This window comes from Acanthisitta chloris, unplaced genomic scaffold (genome assembly GCF_000695815.1).
Source record: "Acanthisitta chloris isolate BGI_N310 unplaced genomic scaffold, ASM69581v1 scaffold15280, whole genome shotgun sequence".
Classification (NCBI taxonomy): domain Eukaryota; kingdom Metazoa; phylum Chordata; class Aves; order Passeriformes; family Acanthisittidae; genus Acanthisitta; species Acanthisitta chloris.
This window is the reverse complement of record NW_008653481.1, coordinates 79,571-94,165: the sequence shown is the minus strand read 5'-3', so window position 1 is coordinate 94,165 and position 14,595 is coordinate 79,571. Positions and strand designations below refer to the sequence as shown.

At 38.5% G+C, this 14,595-nt stretch overlaps 1 protein-coding gene across 3 annotated transcripts in view; it reads right to left on the bottom strand.

Moving 5' to 3' along the window:
* LPHN2 (latrophilin 2) overlaps positions 1-14,595 on the bottom strand; it is a 127,078-nt gene that overhangs the window by 63,811 nt on the left and 48,672 nt on the right. For all 3 annotated transcript variants that reach the window (XM_009081234.1, XM_009081226.1, XM_009081241.1), the window contains exon 2: positions 8,714-8,927. In XM_009081234.1, coding sequence (XP_009079482.1) covers positions 8,714-8,927 — 214 coding nt within the window. The remainder of the gene's footprint in view (positions 1-8,713; positions 8,928-14,595) is intronic.

Here is a 14,595-nt window from a genome sequence, read left to right as displayed (position 1 = left end):
TGAAGCGGCAAAGACTGTACTCTTCTGAGAAAGTAGCACGCACTCTTATGTCACTGATATAAACAGGGTAAGCACACTAAATAATGTATGAAACAGGCAGCCAATCTTTATATAAAACAGGAATTCTAGTTGAATTCTTAATTTGATTTTATTTTACCAGTACGACATTAGCTTTTGAGAGTCCTTCTTAAAAAGCATAGAAGTTGACTATCACACTAAATACTAAAGAGCATACACCCAAACTCGTTCAATTCACAGCAATTATCCGAAAGAAAAAAACTAAAGACCTCTCTCATTTGTGGCAGTAGTATTTTTGCTAATTATTGTTCTGCAATATGCAAAATATAAAATGCAGAGGGAAATTATCTCTGTCTTTCAGTAATCATGGCCCATTTATTAAGCAATTAGATTGCAATTTTATTATTAGAAAGACAAGAAATGCTGTAAAATACCGTTATTGCTTGTATCTTTGATCCTTAAACTCTTCCATTTCAGCAACCTCATTAATGTCAAAATGCCATGCATATGGCCACCCCTTTTTAGACTCTATATCCTGGGCACAGACAGAATCTATGGGATTCAATAAAGAAGTTTTTTCTTGTTAAATTCAACTAAAAAGCTTAATTGAGCCACAAAGGTCAGAAGGTTCTTTTTATTGTAAGTAGGAGATTATTCTGCAGCAGAGGGAAATTTACAGAATATGAGATCTGCTCATTTCTATACTACTCTGTAGCTGCTTTTTAATTTTTAAACCCATATTACTCTTCTATTCCTTTCCTCTGAATTAAACATCTTCACCGTAATAATCTTTAAATTCTATTTCCTTTGTGTTACTAATGAAAACTTTTCACTTTCATGGCTACTGCTGGCTTTTAACACAAAAAAGTACTCATAATTTACTTACATATATTTATCTCATATTAATCTGTCCTAATTTACAATCTATACCCTGCTCTGCCCATCTTCATGTACCTTTTCCACGTCAGTTCTGTTTACTAAGTGATATTCAACAGATCTCCTATAGTGCAATGAACCTTAACAGGCAGCTTTTAATTGCCTCGCATAGGAAACCACATCACTATTAATTCCACAGCAACTGTATAAAATAAAACTATTGCTTCTCATACTCTAGAGCAATTAGACCTCTCGGCTATTTGGCTAACTCAGCTTCATGATACCCAGTGCAGTTAATTATATTTTTTGATGTTAATAGTCTCTGTCAGTTTCAAGCATAACTCCTCTTTGATGAATATTTAAATTATATTTGAATAAAAAAATAATCTTGGTTACATTTCATATTCAGCAGTCATCACAGCTTAATAAAGGTCTCCTCAGCAAGGGTTGAGATAAATGGCTATATGAACACATGTATAAAGTCCTAAATCAACTCATCAGATAATGTAGCTGTTTTGGCTAAGTATTTCAGAGGATATATCGGGGTGGGAGGAACTAATATGTTTCAACTATTCTATATTATTATTATTCTATATGAATAATTCTATATATTTATTACTATAATTATTAGTCTATATGAACTTTATTATTCTATATTAACTAAATTAACTATTATTCCATATGAACCAAATTTGGCACAGCAATATATAAGTAAATCAGAATTCTTTAATAATAAAAGTTCTGAGTGCAACTGAACCAGGAACTTCTATTGGCTAGACCAGAAATACGAAAACTATGCAAAATTCATACAAATTTATCCAAGAGGACACAAAATTTAACAGAAAGGCACTGAAGGTTAAGCAATGTTGTCTCAGTCAAGTTCTCAAAACCATTAGCAAACTACCAAGGGAGGTGATTCCGTACCAAAAACACGTAGTACATGATTAACTGTGGGTTAAGCAGTATGCACACCCAGTAGAGCCCATTCTAGCAAGCAGAAAAAACCACAAGAAAATCACAGGCTGCAGCATGTATTTCATATGATGTTCAAATGTACAAGTGGCAGCATACAATACTTAAAATTTTATGCATACATATGTATAGTTAGCTATATTCATTTTCACCCAAGGAAGGACTGATGAGTATGTATATATGACCCTGACAGATAAGATACACCCTGACTTAAGAAGAACTTGATGGTGGTTTTGCCAATAATAAAGGAAGACGAAATTCAAGAAAACTTGAATATAAAGATATGAAAACACTAAATAAAACATCAAGCTACACCCTACTAAAATAATGAATCCAACCTTTTTTGAAGCTAAATTTTAAATGTCATAAGTTGGTATGAACGATCCTTTCGTTGTTTCCTTTGTTGCTTGTCCAATGTCCTGACTACAGCCACGCGCCAGTGTGTTACGTGCTTGCACGTGTGTAATATAATTTCTGCTGCAGAAAATGCAAAATAGAACATGCTGCAAAAAGATGATCAAGTACCACTGAAAGCTATTTTCCTTTACCTGACTGCTCAGAACCTCGTATATAAGGATTTGTATTTAATTTACTAAGTAATGCCACGATGGAACAACCCCATTAATAAAACCCCCTATTTTTAATGAGTAAAACTAGACCTACTACTTTCATATTAAGAAATAACGATAGTGAAAAATGCACAATGCCAGATAAGGTTCTTCTCAGTGACAGGTATTACAGTTTTCTTCTGTAATAACACTAAAGCACTACAGTATGTATCATGAAAATTACAGGCTCTGTGATTATGCCTAGTTCACAAAAATAGGCTACATGTATTTCTGCTTATTTCTATACATTTGAGTCATAACCAAGTCTTGTGACTAACGCTTAGAAAACAAAACAAAATAAAACAAAAATCAGTCTGGCCATGGCTCAGTGTTGTGAAAAGCTTAATTTCAAAATAAGGAGCACTTTAAGCTGCTGCTAGGCTGAAATGCTCATAGGGGTGACTGCCATACTGAGACCTACGTCTGTTTCAGATGAGTGAAGCCTTCTTTTAAAAAGGCTGCTTAAAAACACCCAGGTATCTAATGCTGATAATCTTGTATGTAAATGTTTTGTGAAGCAGTTGTCAGCAGGCTGAAACAGAAAGCGCTGGCATGCCAAAGCAAAAGGACTTGGTAGGCGAGAGCAGCATCAGTACTACAGCAACTCCTTTGTGTGTAAACTCCAAGAACGTACCCAATCCACAACAGCCCGTGCCACCGCATCATCAGCGCTGGGATTACTCTGACACAAACAGGACAGACATGCAAGCTCTCAGTCACCAGAAAGCAGAAAAAAGCAAGGTGTACCGCTTATTTGGAGACACTTTTCAGCACACAGTATCTTTAGCAAAGAGAGGAAACCTTCGGCTGCATAAGGAAAAGCAAGAGAAAAAGCAAGGATAGCAGCAGGGGTCAGCAGAGCCCTTGCCTAAGCCTGGCAGCCCCCCGGTGTGTGCAGTGTGCCATCACCTCAATCACAGGCAGTTCCGAATGGCAGAGGAGAAATCCGGCCCAGGAAAATGGTTTTAAGTTGCACCAGGAAATGCAAATCTGAAGTGTGCCGCACTTTAAACACTGACTCGACCCTGGGCCCTGTCTGAGAGAACTGTTTTTGAAGGAGGCACTGAAATGCTTCTTTGTGGAAGTCTGGCAGAGGCTGGAATTCAGTCCTGCAGTGACCCCACAGCAGGTTCTACATTCTACAAGCAAAGCACCCCGTGCCAAGTTTGCTTTTGGCTACACCTTTTCACTCCAATGAGTGAGATTAATCGGTCATAGGAGATTTTACCCACTGTCCAGCCAAGTCTGGAATCCAGTGGAAGATTTTCTTTATGTTATGGAACAGACCAAACTTGTTTTCACTTGAAAGGACACTAATACAGTGTGACAGTGCTTCCTCTGCAGACCTGACAATCAGAACAGGAAAGAGGGCTTGAGATGGGTCTTCTTCAGAACAGAACTCATTTTGTTTTCTTTCAAAAACGTCTTACTTATTTAGGGACAGGATTTTTCAAAATTACATACTTCTTCAACATGTGAATACCTGAAAAACTATGAACGTCTCTATTCTCCCAATCTCCCATGGGAAGGATTAAGTCCTGGGAGAAGGAATGGATATGCTGCTTCCTTCAGCTTTCCCCTGCTCACTCTGTGGGGCAGAAGGCACGTTGCTTACATTCTGAGGACCCTTCATTTAAGTGCAGCTGTCTTGCAGCGAGATGATGGACGTAACAGGTTAAGAGCATTGCCATGTGAGAAAAGTGCATGGTAACAAAACCCAAGTGTGAACCCTTCACTGGTGTCATGACGGACACGGTAATTGAAGGTACATGTGTTGCATGTGCTATAGATAGGACAGGATACGTGCAGAAGATAAAAACAAACACTGCTGAAGAGGATTTATTCCTATTTTAATCCCTTTACTTTTCTGCAGCAATATATTAAAAGGGAAGGCCATTTTTAAAAATTACAGTTCTCTAAGTACATCTATTATACCTAATGTATTTTTATATTCATGCTTACCTACTAAAATGAGGTTTGCTTTGTTTGCGCATATTTAAAAAACAAAATGATACTGATTAAATATGTTTATTAAAGATCTCAACTTCACATAAAGCTACAATTATAGTATAAATTGTAGATGAAAACAGAATTTGAAGGCCATTTCAGTGCAGAATTGATGTAACTCCCTTTCTGTTGAGGATCAAAAATAAACTGAGTACACCAGCTGTGAGATTACTTTTGTAATGTGGATGTTTGCATGGTCTGGAAAGTCAGTAGTTTTAAACATCTTGAATTTTCCTCTTTTCAATGTTTACAACTATAACACAAATTAGACATTATTACTTAAAAATTTAAGATATTTTAGCATTTATTAGGAGGGAAATTATGTTTCTTTCTGAAGTTAACATCAATTTGGCTGTCAAGAGTAAATGCTCGAATTCTGCATCTAACTAAATGATTCCATAGATTCAGAGTGAATAGGCTGTATTTTCTTTAAATACAAAACATTAATTTTCTAACAGCCCCAACAATAGCTCTAACTGCAAATTTTTAAAAAACACCCCGGTGTACAGATTGCAATGGAGCTGATACTTTTTAAATACAGGACTTATCAAGAATTAAGATTATATTATTCAAAACTATTATCTGCCACACCATCCAAGCATTTCTTTAAATACACAGGCAAAAAAAAATAAAATCTAATTGCACTGTACTGGAATCACAAAGAGAGTTATAATGCCCAATCTTTAAAACAAACGTGAACTTCTCCTAAACAAAAAATTTAGGATGAGATAAAATGATTCCTACTAAAACCCCTATGTGTAATTCACCCAGGCAGTCTGAATATAACTCATGTGATCCACCTGCAATCTGTTTACAACAGAGGTGGATCTAAGACTAGGTCATAAGTAAATTTTATCATGTTGATTTTCAAATCTCTGCTGTGCCTATAAAGAGCAGTAGTAGTCAGCCTGATCAACTTCAAAGCCTCATGACAGTTTCTGCTATAGCCACACAAATGCAGTTTATGAGCAAGGAACTAGAGCAATTTCCTCAGGCTGCTTTACATCTTCTGCTTCCCTGTTCATTTAATTTCTTTTTAAATGAAAAGGAAACAGAGGATATTTGTCCCTGTTAAAGGACAGCAGAGCACCAAGGAGTCTGACTATTTTAAGATCTGTCTGAAACGTGACTCCTCTGCCACTCATTTATGCTACTTGCTCACCAAATATTCTAGAAATAAGCTTATTTCTATACTGAACTTCAGCACGTGGTAGGATCTCTCAAACTTGACGGTATGCAAACGCTGGGGTTAATTATCAGAGAAGTGTGAAAGAGAAGAGGGATTTTCTAAAGGTCTAGTCTCTTCCTTCAAAGCTTTAATTTTAACCATGCCAGCCTGAAGTTTACACGGAATCTAAATACATCTGAAAGACTTCATTCTGGAATAATTGGGATGTAATTTCAATCAGGGACTAAAAATTTAATAACTACTTTACAAAGGTAAAAGCAATGCAATGAAGTCATTAGTGTTCTAGTCAGGCTTCCTAGGAAAGCATTAAGTTAAAAATCTTTTGAGAACTGCTGAAAAGAAAGAAAAGGGTGAGGGAGAAAAGATTAAGTAGCAGCTCATGGTGAGAAAGAGGAGCTGATGCATCAGTGGACACTGGCACAGTCTGTGTGCTAGTATCTCAAATTCTCTGGAAGGGGAGCAGGGCACGTGATTGCATGGCTTTGTGTTAAAGTGGAAACCTCATCTTATTTTTCCATCTTCAGATTTCACAGTATTGATCTCATTAAGCTAGTGTTTTCACCTTGTAATTGCAGTAAATGCAGTTGCTCTGCAAAAGCTCTGGAGTACTGTTGCAAATGAATGATGAGTATTTAATAATTGCCATGGAACTACATTTAACTGTACATTTAAACTGAATTGAGTGGTCAAATGCAGTGGCAACACTGCTGACTGAAGTGATAAAAACATGCCATTAATCCTTACAAAGAAACATTGTAAGATTTTAACCAGCAATATAGAACCTATTGCTGCTTATTTCTAATAAAGGTAGGGAAGAAAAGCTTTCCTTGTCATCAAATGTTCCAACCTTTTTCTTCTATCAGTTAAAAAAAAAAGAAAACCAATCAATCCGATAGTCCTTCAGGTGAGATTTTTCTATGCAATTGCTGCCATCAAAATACAGCTGATGTGTTACTTTTATGTATCAGATCAAGGACATGTGCTGAGTACCAAACAACAGTTTGCCTTAGACAACAAAATTTTATGATCACTAATGCAGTTATAAATAAATGAGATACAAGAACTTTTAATATTTCATAAGAAATTTGCAACATTCTTCTATGCTTGCAATATAGCACAAATTGAGCAATTTTGGAAAAGATTAAGCAAGGCAAGGGACATCTTTTCTACTTAATGACAGAATCCAAGACAGGAAACTATGAAAGCAAACTTCCAAATTGCTAGAAATGCCAGACAAAAATAGAAAGCAAAGTGTCACATGATCTTTGCCATTTGTACAGACAAAGAAAAAAAAGGAACAAAAATTAAAAACTCTCTGAGCACAGATAATCTGAACCAATGTCCAACGTGTGATCACAACTTCATTTTAATACTGAATAAAGAATAAGAGTGGATGACAGGGTAAATTCTAAAATACTCCCTGCTATCATAAGCTAACAGTTGATTGATTGAAAGGGGAGGACTGAAATTTCAGCTTTCCAGTATCAGTCTGATGTCACTTTAAGCAAGATTGTGCCTCTGTATTTGTCTCTGACTACCTTAATCTGTGTATTTGCAGTGAACATAAGGAAGACTTTGATCAAAACACAACATGCATTTTACACAACAAGGAAGTCTACAGAGAGGCACTACATTTACAAAAGCAATTGAAGGTGGTTTCAAAGGGAGTTGACAGATTAGAGGATGATGACACTGCTGCTGCAGTCTCAATGGAAATCTGGCTTGATCTAATTAACAACTATGAACTAGAACCACAAAAAGATAATTCAAACATGATTTAAAGAAGTTATATTACCTTTTTACTAGTGTAGCAATGGAGCCTTTCCCTTACTGATCACAGAACAAGTCACAAGTTCAACACACAAGAAGAATAAAAGGCCTGATATACTTAATTTACTTCCAGCATTTGAAATTGAAGCATGAGATCGAGCCCAAATATTTGACTACAGAAGTAGGAAACATCCACATATTCAAATAAAAATGATAATAAATTGTCAGTCTCACTCATGACAACTTGAGCAAACTGGTAAATTAAAATGGTACATTAATTTTAAGAGGTGACTATATGTTAATGAGCATTATGATGTTCAAACAGAACAGAAGAAAAGGAGCACAGCACACAGGACAACTTGCATGTTTCATTTGACACATCTGTGTACACGCACCAGAAAGCTCCTAGGTTAATCCCATCCCCTTTTTGCTCAGATTCCTCACCCTAGGTAAAGTGCACTGGGAGGAAAACTCCCCACCAATCATGAATTTATTCAGGCTTGTAGTTCACGCCAGTAGCAATGCCAGTGACTGATTTGTGCTGACATTTCCACAACTGTCAGGACTAGGTGACTGTAGCCCATACACGGCCTTTAGCACAGGACTTTCTGTGAATCTTAGCTCTGATGCACCTTTTGGACTAAAAATACTTTTATAGGCACTTGGGAACATGATTTAGAGCTGGTCTTGGCAGTGCTATGCTAATGGTTGGATTCAATGATCTTAAAAGCCTTTTCCAACCTAAACGATTCTTTTCTCTCAATGACAACCAGTGTCACAAAGACAGAATGTAACTTGTGCTTATATGCATATATACTTCTGTACACACATGTATAATGACATACAATCATCCTGGCATGTAATCATACTGACATTTTCCACTGGATGCATTTTACAGGTGGGAACTACAGCACTGATTTACTGCATTTACTGAAAAATGCAGCAGCCATTTGGAAACATTCTGAGGGCTGTTTGATCACCTGAAAGACAAGGAGATTGGGAATCTCCCAATAACTGAATTGTTTCATTCTCCTTGCAGTTATCTTCTTGCTTTTTAACCTTCGCTCCTGGGATTTTTTACAAAAAAACTCTTAATTGCAATTGGCAGTTTTTATTTCCTTTTAGTATCATTAGACATAAATAACACTACCAGAACAGCAAAGCAGCAACTACAACTCAACATTTCCTACAGTATATATCTATCTCTCTGTATTAATTTAGGCATTTTCCTCTTTAGTCCACAACGTGAGATATATATAGAATTTTTTTTTACCTTTGTGTCATAATTTTGTAGGCATCTGGAAGGAAACATTCTGTGTTCTCCATCTGGAAAGGGTCAGCATCACAAATCTTATCATCTGTGCGTCCATAGTTAGCACTTTCTATCATAATGACATCACTTCCTGGACACCGGAGGTCAATGGAGTAGCCTTCGCAGGAGAGCTCCCTCCTAACCAAACCAAACGGTAGCGCTGCTCGGCTGAAACCTTCAAAAAAAAGGAAAAAATGGGATTGAGCCTAAAGGATATATTGCATTGGACTATTCTTTTTCTGCCACATAAACACTTGGTATACCTTTACACAGTTTGACTTGGTACTATGTTAAATGAAGCATCTTTCATGGAACTGTCACATCCCTATACCACTACTGCTGTGCCCTTAATCTGGGAAAGGAGGAAATTCCTTGTCTCTGCTTCTAATCCTGGGCAGGGCAGACAGTGGTGCCTGTCTGCATGGCTACATCGCACGTTCCAGTTCCCATCTCTTTTCTCTCTGCTTCTGTCTCCACTCTTTGGGCACAGTCAGACAGGCTGTGTCTGAAAGCAACAAGCAGCAGGGCAGGCAGGATTTGCAGAAGTGATTTCAAAAAACAAAAGAAAACAACCACAAAAAATCCCAGAGCCATAGTTCCAACTTCAATAGTCTTTCTTCGTTTGTATCACCCTTTCCCCAGGAAAAGTTGGTTACTTCTGTGTCCCCAGGATGGACATGATCCAATATGCATGCCAATGCTTTTACTTAGTTGAACTTCAGTGCTCCTTACTGTGTCTTTTACATAAATTAAACTACATATAGGTGAGATTTTGAACAAATATAGAAATGATCATTACCACAAACTGCAGATGCGTACTGTATAAAATCTCCCAAAGACCTCCCAAAAATGATACGTGTGTTTTTCTGCATCAGAGAATTCCTAAAATACGTAACTTCTCCAATGAAGCAGTATGAAATACTTCAGAAACAAAACAGGGTTGAGCTATTCAACCAGATGTTTAGTCTTACAGGTATTTCTTTACACAGAAAAATGTTACATCAGAAGAAAACCTGTACACTATGCTTTTTTGTACACAGCTACTGATGGATTATTATGAAACAGAGCATTCCTGTTCTTACAGAACGTGTGCATTACTGCCTTTTACAACACAAGCTGGGTAACATGGGAGTGTTAAAAACCTGTGTCTTTAAAATAGTAAATCCTTCCTAAATTTTCAGCAGAATTACAGATATTTCCTATTTTTTAAAAATGTCTTCATAATACAGTAGCACAAGGCCATTAATATTTCAGTGCAGGCTGCTGCAGACAAGTTGTGACACCAAAGAGAAATATGTTGTAAGTATGGAAAGCTGGAGCTCTACGGTGTTTTGAAGGCAAAGAAAATAAACTTTTTTTAAAAAGTAAGACTCGCTAGAAGAGGCAAGGAAGCAAAGATCTAAGAAGATCAAGAACAACTGGAGAGAACCCCTTGATAGTAAATTTTAACACGAACCAGAGGCTGTCACTTTTTCTATTGAATTAATGATCTGTGGATTAAAACTCCTACTGTATGAAGACTATTTGTTACGACTTCAAAAAAGTGGTTTTTATAATGATCATGCAAGTATCAGGATGTGGCTCCCTGGCAGCCAGAGCACATCTTCCCACCCACCCCTCCTCTACCTGCATGCCCCTGTCCTCCCCTCACACCAGCACCAGCTTTTGTACAACTTGTGTAGCGAACTGATGCAAGGGGCTGGTCTGACCCTGACTTCCCTCTACTGCAGAAGAACCGATGTGGTCCCAGAGGACCAGCTCTTTGGCTGGGTACAAATTCACCCTGGCACAAAGGGACACAGAAGGCTGGAGCACACTGATTGGGTCAGCCTTTAATTTTTGTGGAACCATATCCTCCACGAAACCAGTACCTTTGCTCTGCCAGTATGTTTCAGTATTTGCTAATAAGGGAAGAAGCCATACTGCTGTAGAAAGCACCAAGTTCCATCTCAAATTTGCTCCTGGCCATCAGTTTAGCTGCACATACCATGAGCAATAACAAACAGTATTATCAGAGGCTTTCTGACGTGTCATGAGCTGAAAGCTGGAAGGAGCTAAAACACGAATCCATCACATTACACCCTACATGTTCCTCCCATGCAGCAAATTAATACAACGAAGACAGAAGCCGCTCACGGCTCAGTGAGGGTGTGAAACGGGCACAGAGAGGGGTATGTGCAGAACCCCCACCACACATGCATACAGCAGCTCCCTTGATTAATTACCATCATGACAGCCACGGTGGGACCAGATATAATGCTGCTAGTCACTGCCACTCCTGAATTCTACCACTCCTGTCAAATCTAATGCCATCCATAGAAAGCTCATCCCTTCAGCTGGCAGCAGCGGCGCGCGTACCTCCTGCACTCAGCAGGGTGTTCTCTGCGTGCGGTACCACCACAGCCTGGCCCGGGGAATCCGCCCTCCCAGACGTTTGGGTTTCGATCAGCAAGGAGAGGAACAGCACCTACAGCTGTCCAAAGAGGTGCTGGCAGCAGGGCAGGGATGGGGTGCACAGGGCACAGCCACTGAGGGGTCGGTAGCTCCACATGCAGCGTGTGTGCAGCAGCAGCACAAGGATCACTATGGGGTCAGGGCTGACAAACCCACATCGAGCGCCCTGTGAGATCTGCAGCGTAGTCTCCACTTCTGCTAAGAAATACCCTGAATTCAAACACAAGACCTCTGCTGTTTGCTACAGAGAGATCAGCTGCCTGCAAATCTTATTTCATCATCTATGGCAACTGCTATAAGGACTATGAATGTGTTTCATCCTGCAATTTTTCCGCCTGCAGGCATCCACGAGAAGTTCTGTATCAGGACAAACATTAAAAATACTAGAGTGAGGTTAGATCACTTCACAGGCAACAGAGGACACACCTGAAATTGCAATGTAGGTGTTACATTGCAAAAGCATCAAGCAATAAAGCAAAACAATGCAGCGTGTGTTAGGTAGGAATGCTGATCTAAGGAATCTCTGTGGTGCAGAAAGAATTTTAACTAAGTAAAACATATAAATTTGAAGTCCACTAGCAGAGCTGCTGTGATCTTTATGCTGAAGCTTTATTTGTAATTTTTTCTATCACCAAAGAAGAAATAAGCGTATCAACAAGCGAAGTGTAATTCAATCCATCTTGCAATCCTGACAATCGAAGAAAGAACTTGTGGGAGGCCCTGTGAGCGAAAAATCAATATTGCAGCTTTGTGCCGTGCAAATGTGAATACTGCCAAATAGCAGTGCTTAGGGTAAAATGAACTGTTTTGCTCCATTTTCTCCTCTCTGAACAAATGATTTTGAAACGACAGCTTTTTTTGGAGCTATAAAACGTCAAGCAATAACTCCCTGCGCTTTAGGCAAGTGATTGGAATAAATACCTCTTGGCAACAGGTGCAATGACTTAGGACTGAAATTCATTTACATTCAGGAGATAATTCCCGATAAACAGATGCACTGCCACAGGATGGAAGTCTGAACAACCGGCATCTGAATGCTTCAGCATCATTCCAGAGCTTTTTAGACGTAAGTACGTGGCTCTGTCAATAATTACTGTTGTCGCCAGTAACTTTGTACCTCCAGTGCAATTCCGCATGAGTATTCTCAATACTGCATTTTCTAAACCACCCGTATTCAACCTGCTCTTTGCCTTACTGTACCTTGCACAAACCTATTTTGTTTGGCTGCCCTCCCACAGCTGAAATCAACATTCCTCTTCTTCCTGCTAAGTGCTTCAAGGCAAACTGTGCCGGGATAACACCACTCCTGCTGTCTGCTGCCCAGAAACCCAAAATACTCCCCAGTTGCAAAGACCTTTCTGGTGCCTGGGCTGGGACTTCCAGCACAGCCTAAACTTAAACTCAAGAAAGTGCCTACAACCAGACGTAACATATGCTGTCTCTGATTCACTCATGTTTGTGTATATTAACCAGTGATGCGTGTGATTTTATTTTATTTTCAAAAATGCAAGAAGATTAATACCTAATGAGAAAAAGAGCATGGTTTCTCCCTTGCTAACCATTTTGATTATAGAAATGCTTCCTGGCAAATGTATGCTTCCTGCATGTTTTAGCTGCTCACAAATTAGTTCTGTGCAGGCTCTTTATTGAAAGAAGAAAATAAACTGCTTTTGCGAAATCGCGTTTCTAAGAAGAAAAGGTAGAGGGGATTTTTAGTGGTAGTACATATTCTTTAGTGCTTTATTGATCAATCCATGCAGAAAAACAAACTGAAATGAAACACCACAAACAAGAATCTTTATGAAATGAAAAATGCAAGTCCGAGGAAAGAAATGTAATTCAGAATCATGTTTCATAAATATGGTCAATTAGAATTTGGCTAAAAAATTTTAATTTAAGTTTTCAATGCCTGATTTACCATTCTGCTGTCTTGGTATCTTCAGAGAAACGATTTGTCTTTACAAAGATAACCTGAATTTGTCAAAGTGCAAAGAAAAGTTAATAATTCACAGCATCCTGCCCACTAGCATACCATCTTTTTGAGCTGTCAATAATAAGAGAGTGTGCTAAGTTTGGTAGATAAAAGCAGAAAGGCACCACCACATTTGAATGTTCACCCCATACAGAGGAAAAACAGTGGAATGTAAACAGGCTAACATCAGTACTCGACATCAGAAGCAAGGAACCTTTGATTAAAACTTAAAGCACAGAGAAAGTCAACATGGAAATAAAAAATTATTTCAAAGAATGCAGATACTGGAAGAACTAAGAATCCAAAACTAATCTTTGCAAAAATAAATATATATGTCTCTGCAAGCACGGAAATATTGCTTCTTGTGTTATTTGGCTGTAACAGAAAGGTCTTTTGAAAAGAGCACATCTTTTCAAACAGAATGTTTACAGTTGTCTCTTTCACAATCTCCTTTATTTTACCATATCATGCAACATGATGATTCAAGTTCTACACAAGACGAAGTGATGTGTCCTGGGCAGCATTTCAGTAATATATGTTTAACAAATGCAAAGCCCGACAAAAACTGTGCTGAGAATCCTCTCCCTCTCCAGTGAAGTGCATACAGGCACACACGGGAGGGTGCACGGAGACAGCTGAACATACTTCACCATCTGAAAATCAGGCAAATGCTCAACATGGGCTCTGCAAAGCTTTTATAATTCCACAGACAAGCCTCAGCATCCTGCAGTTTCTAAAGAATCCCACAAACTCCGTCAAGGGAGACTTTTCTCCCTGTCTCTCAGCACTGTATATATTTCACACAGACAAGCATGCTATTTTGTTAAACAGCTTTTAAATTATCCAATCCTGGTCAACAGATCACTACCGACTACTACAAAGACAGAGGCAATTTAAATGACAACTCTGCTTTTTCATTCTATCTTTGAAAGAAAAAAGTCATTCTGGCAAGCATGTCTATTAAAAGATTACATTGGCACAGTAAGAGCTTCTGACACTGTGCAGAGGTCTGGAGTTCACAGCTCTCGGCTCCTCTTTCAGGGAAGCCCAGCAGCCGCACAGCTCGCGCCGCAGCCCGGCACACAACACCCCACTGTTCAGTCGGGGTCAAATTAGGCAGGAAGCAATCATTTCGAAAATATTCTCCTACAGCTGTATTCTCTGCCATTTTATGTATATATATTCATTCTTGTCAACTCAGATGCTGGAAGGAGGGGACACAGAGAGAAAAGGGATTAGTTAGCGAAGGAAATGTATTTTCTGGTAAGAGTCGTCTTCCTCATTTTTTACCCTCATTCATAAAAATGGGATTAACTCAAAACAAGGTACATGAAAGTGTCTCATTATCTGAACTTTAACAAAGAGGCCCAGACTCCTAAGGAACAGACTTGAATATTTAAATTATACTGAAGCAAGG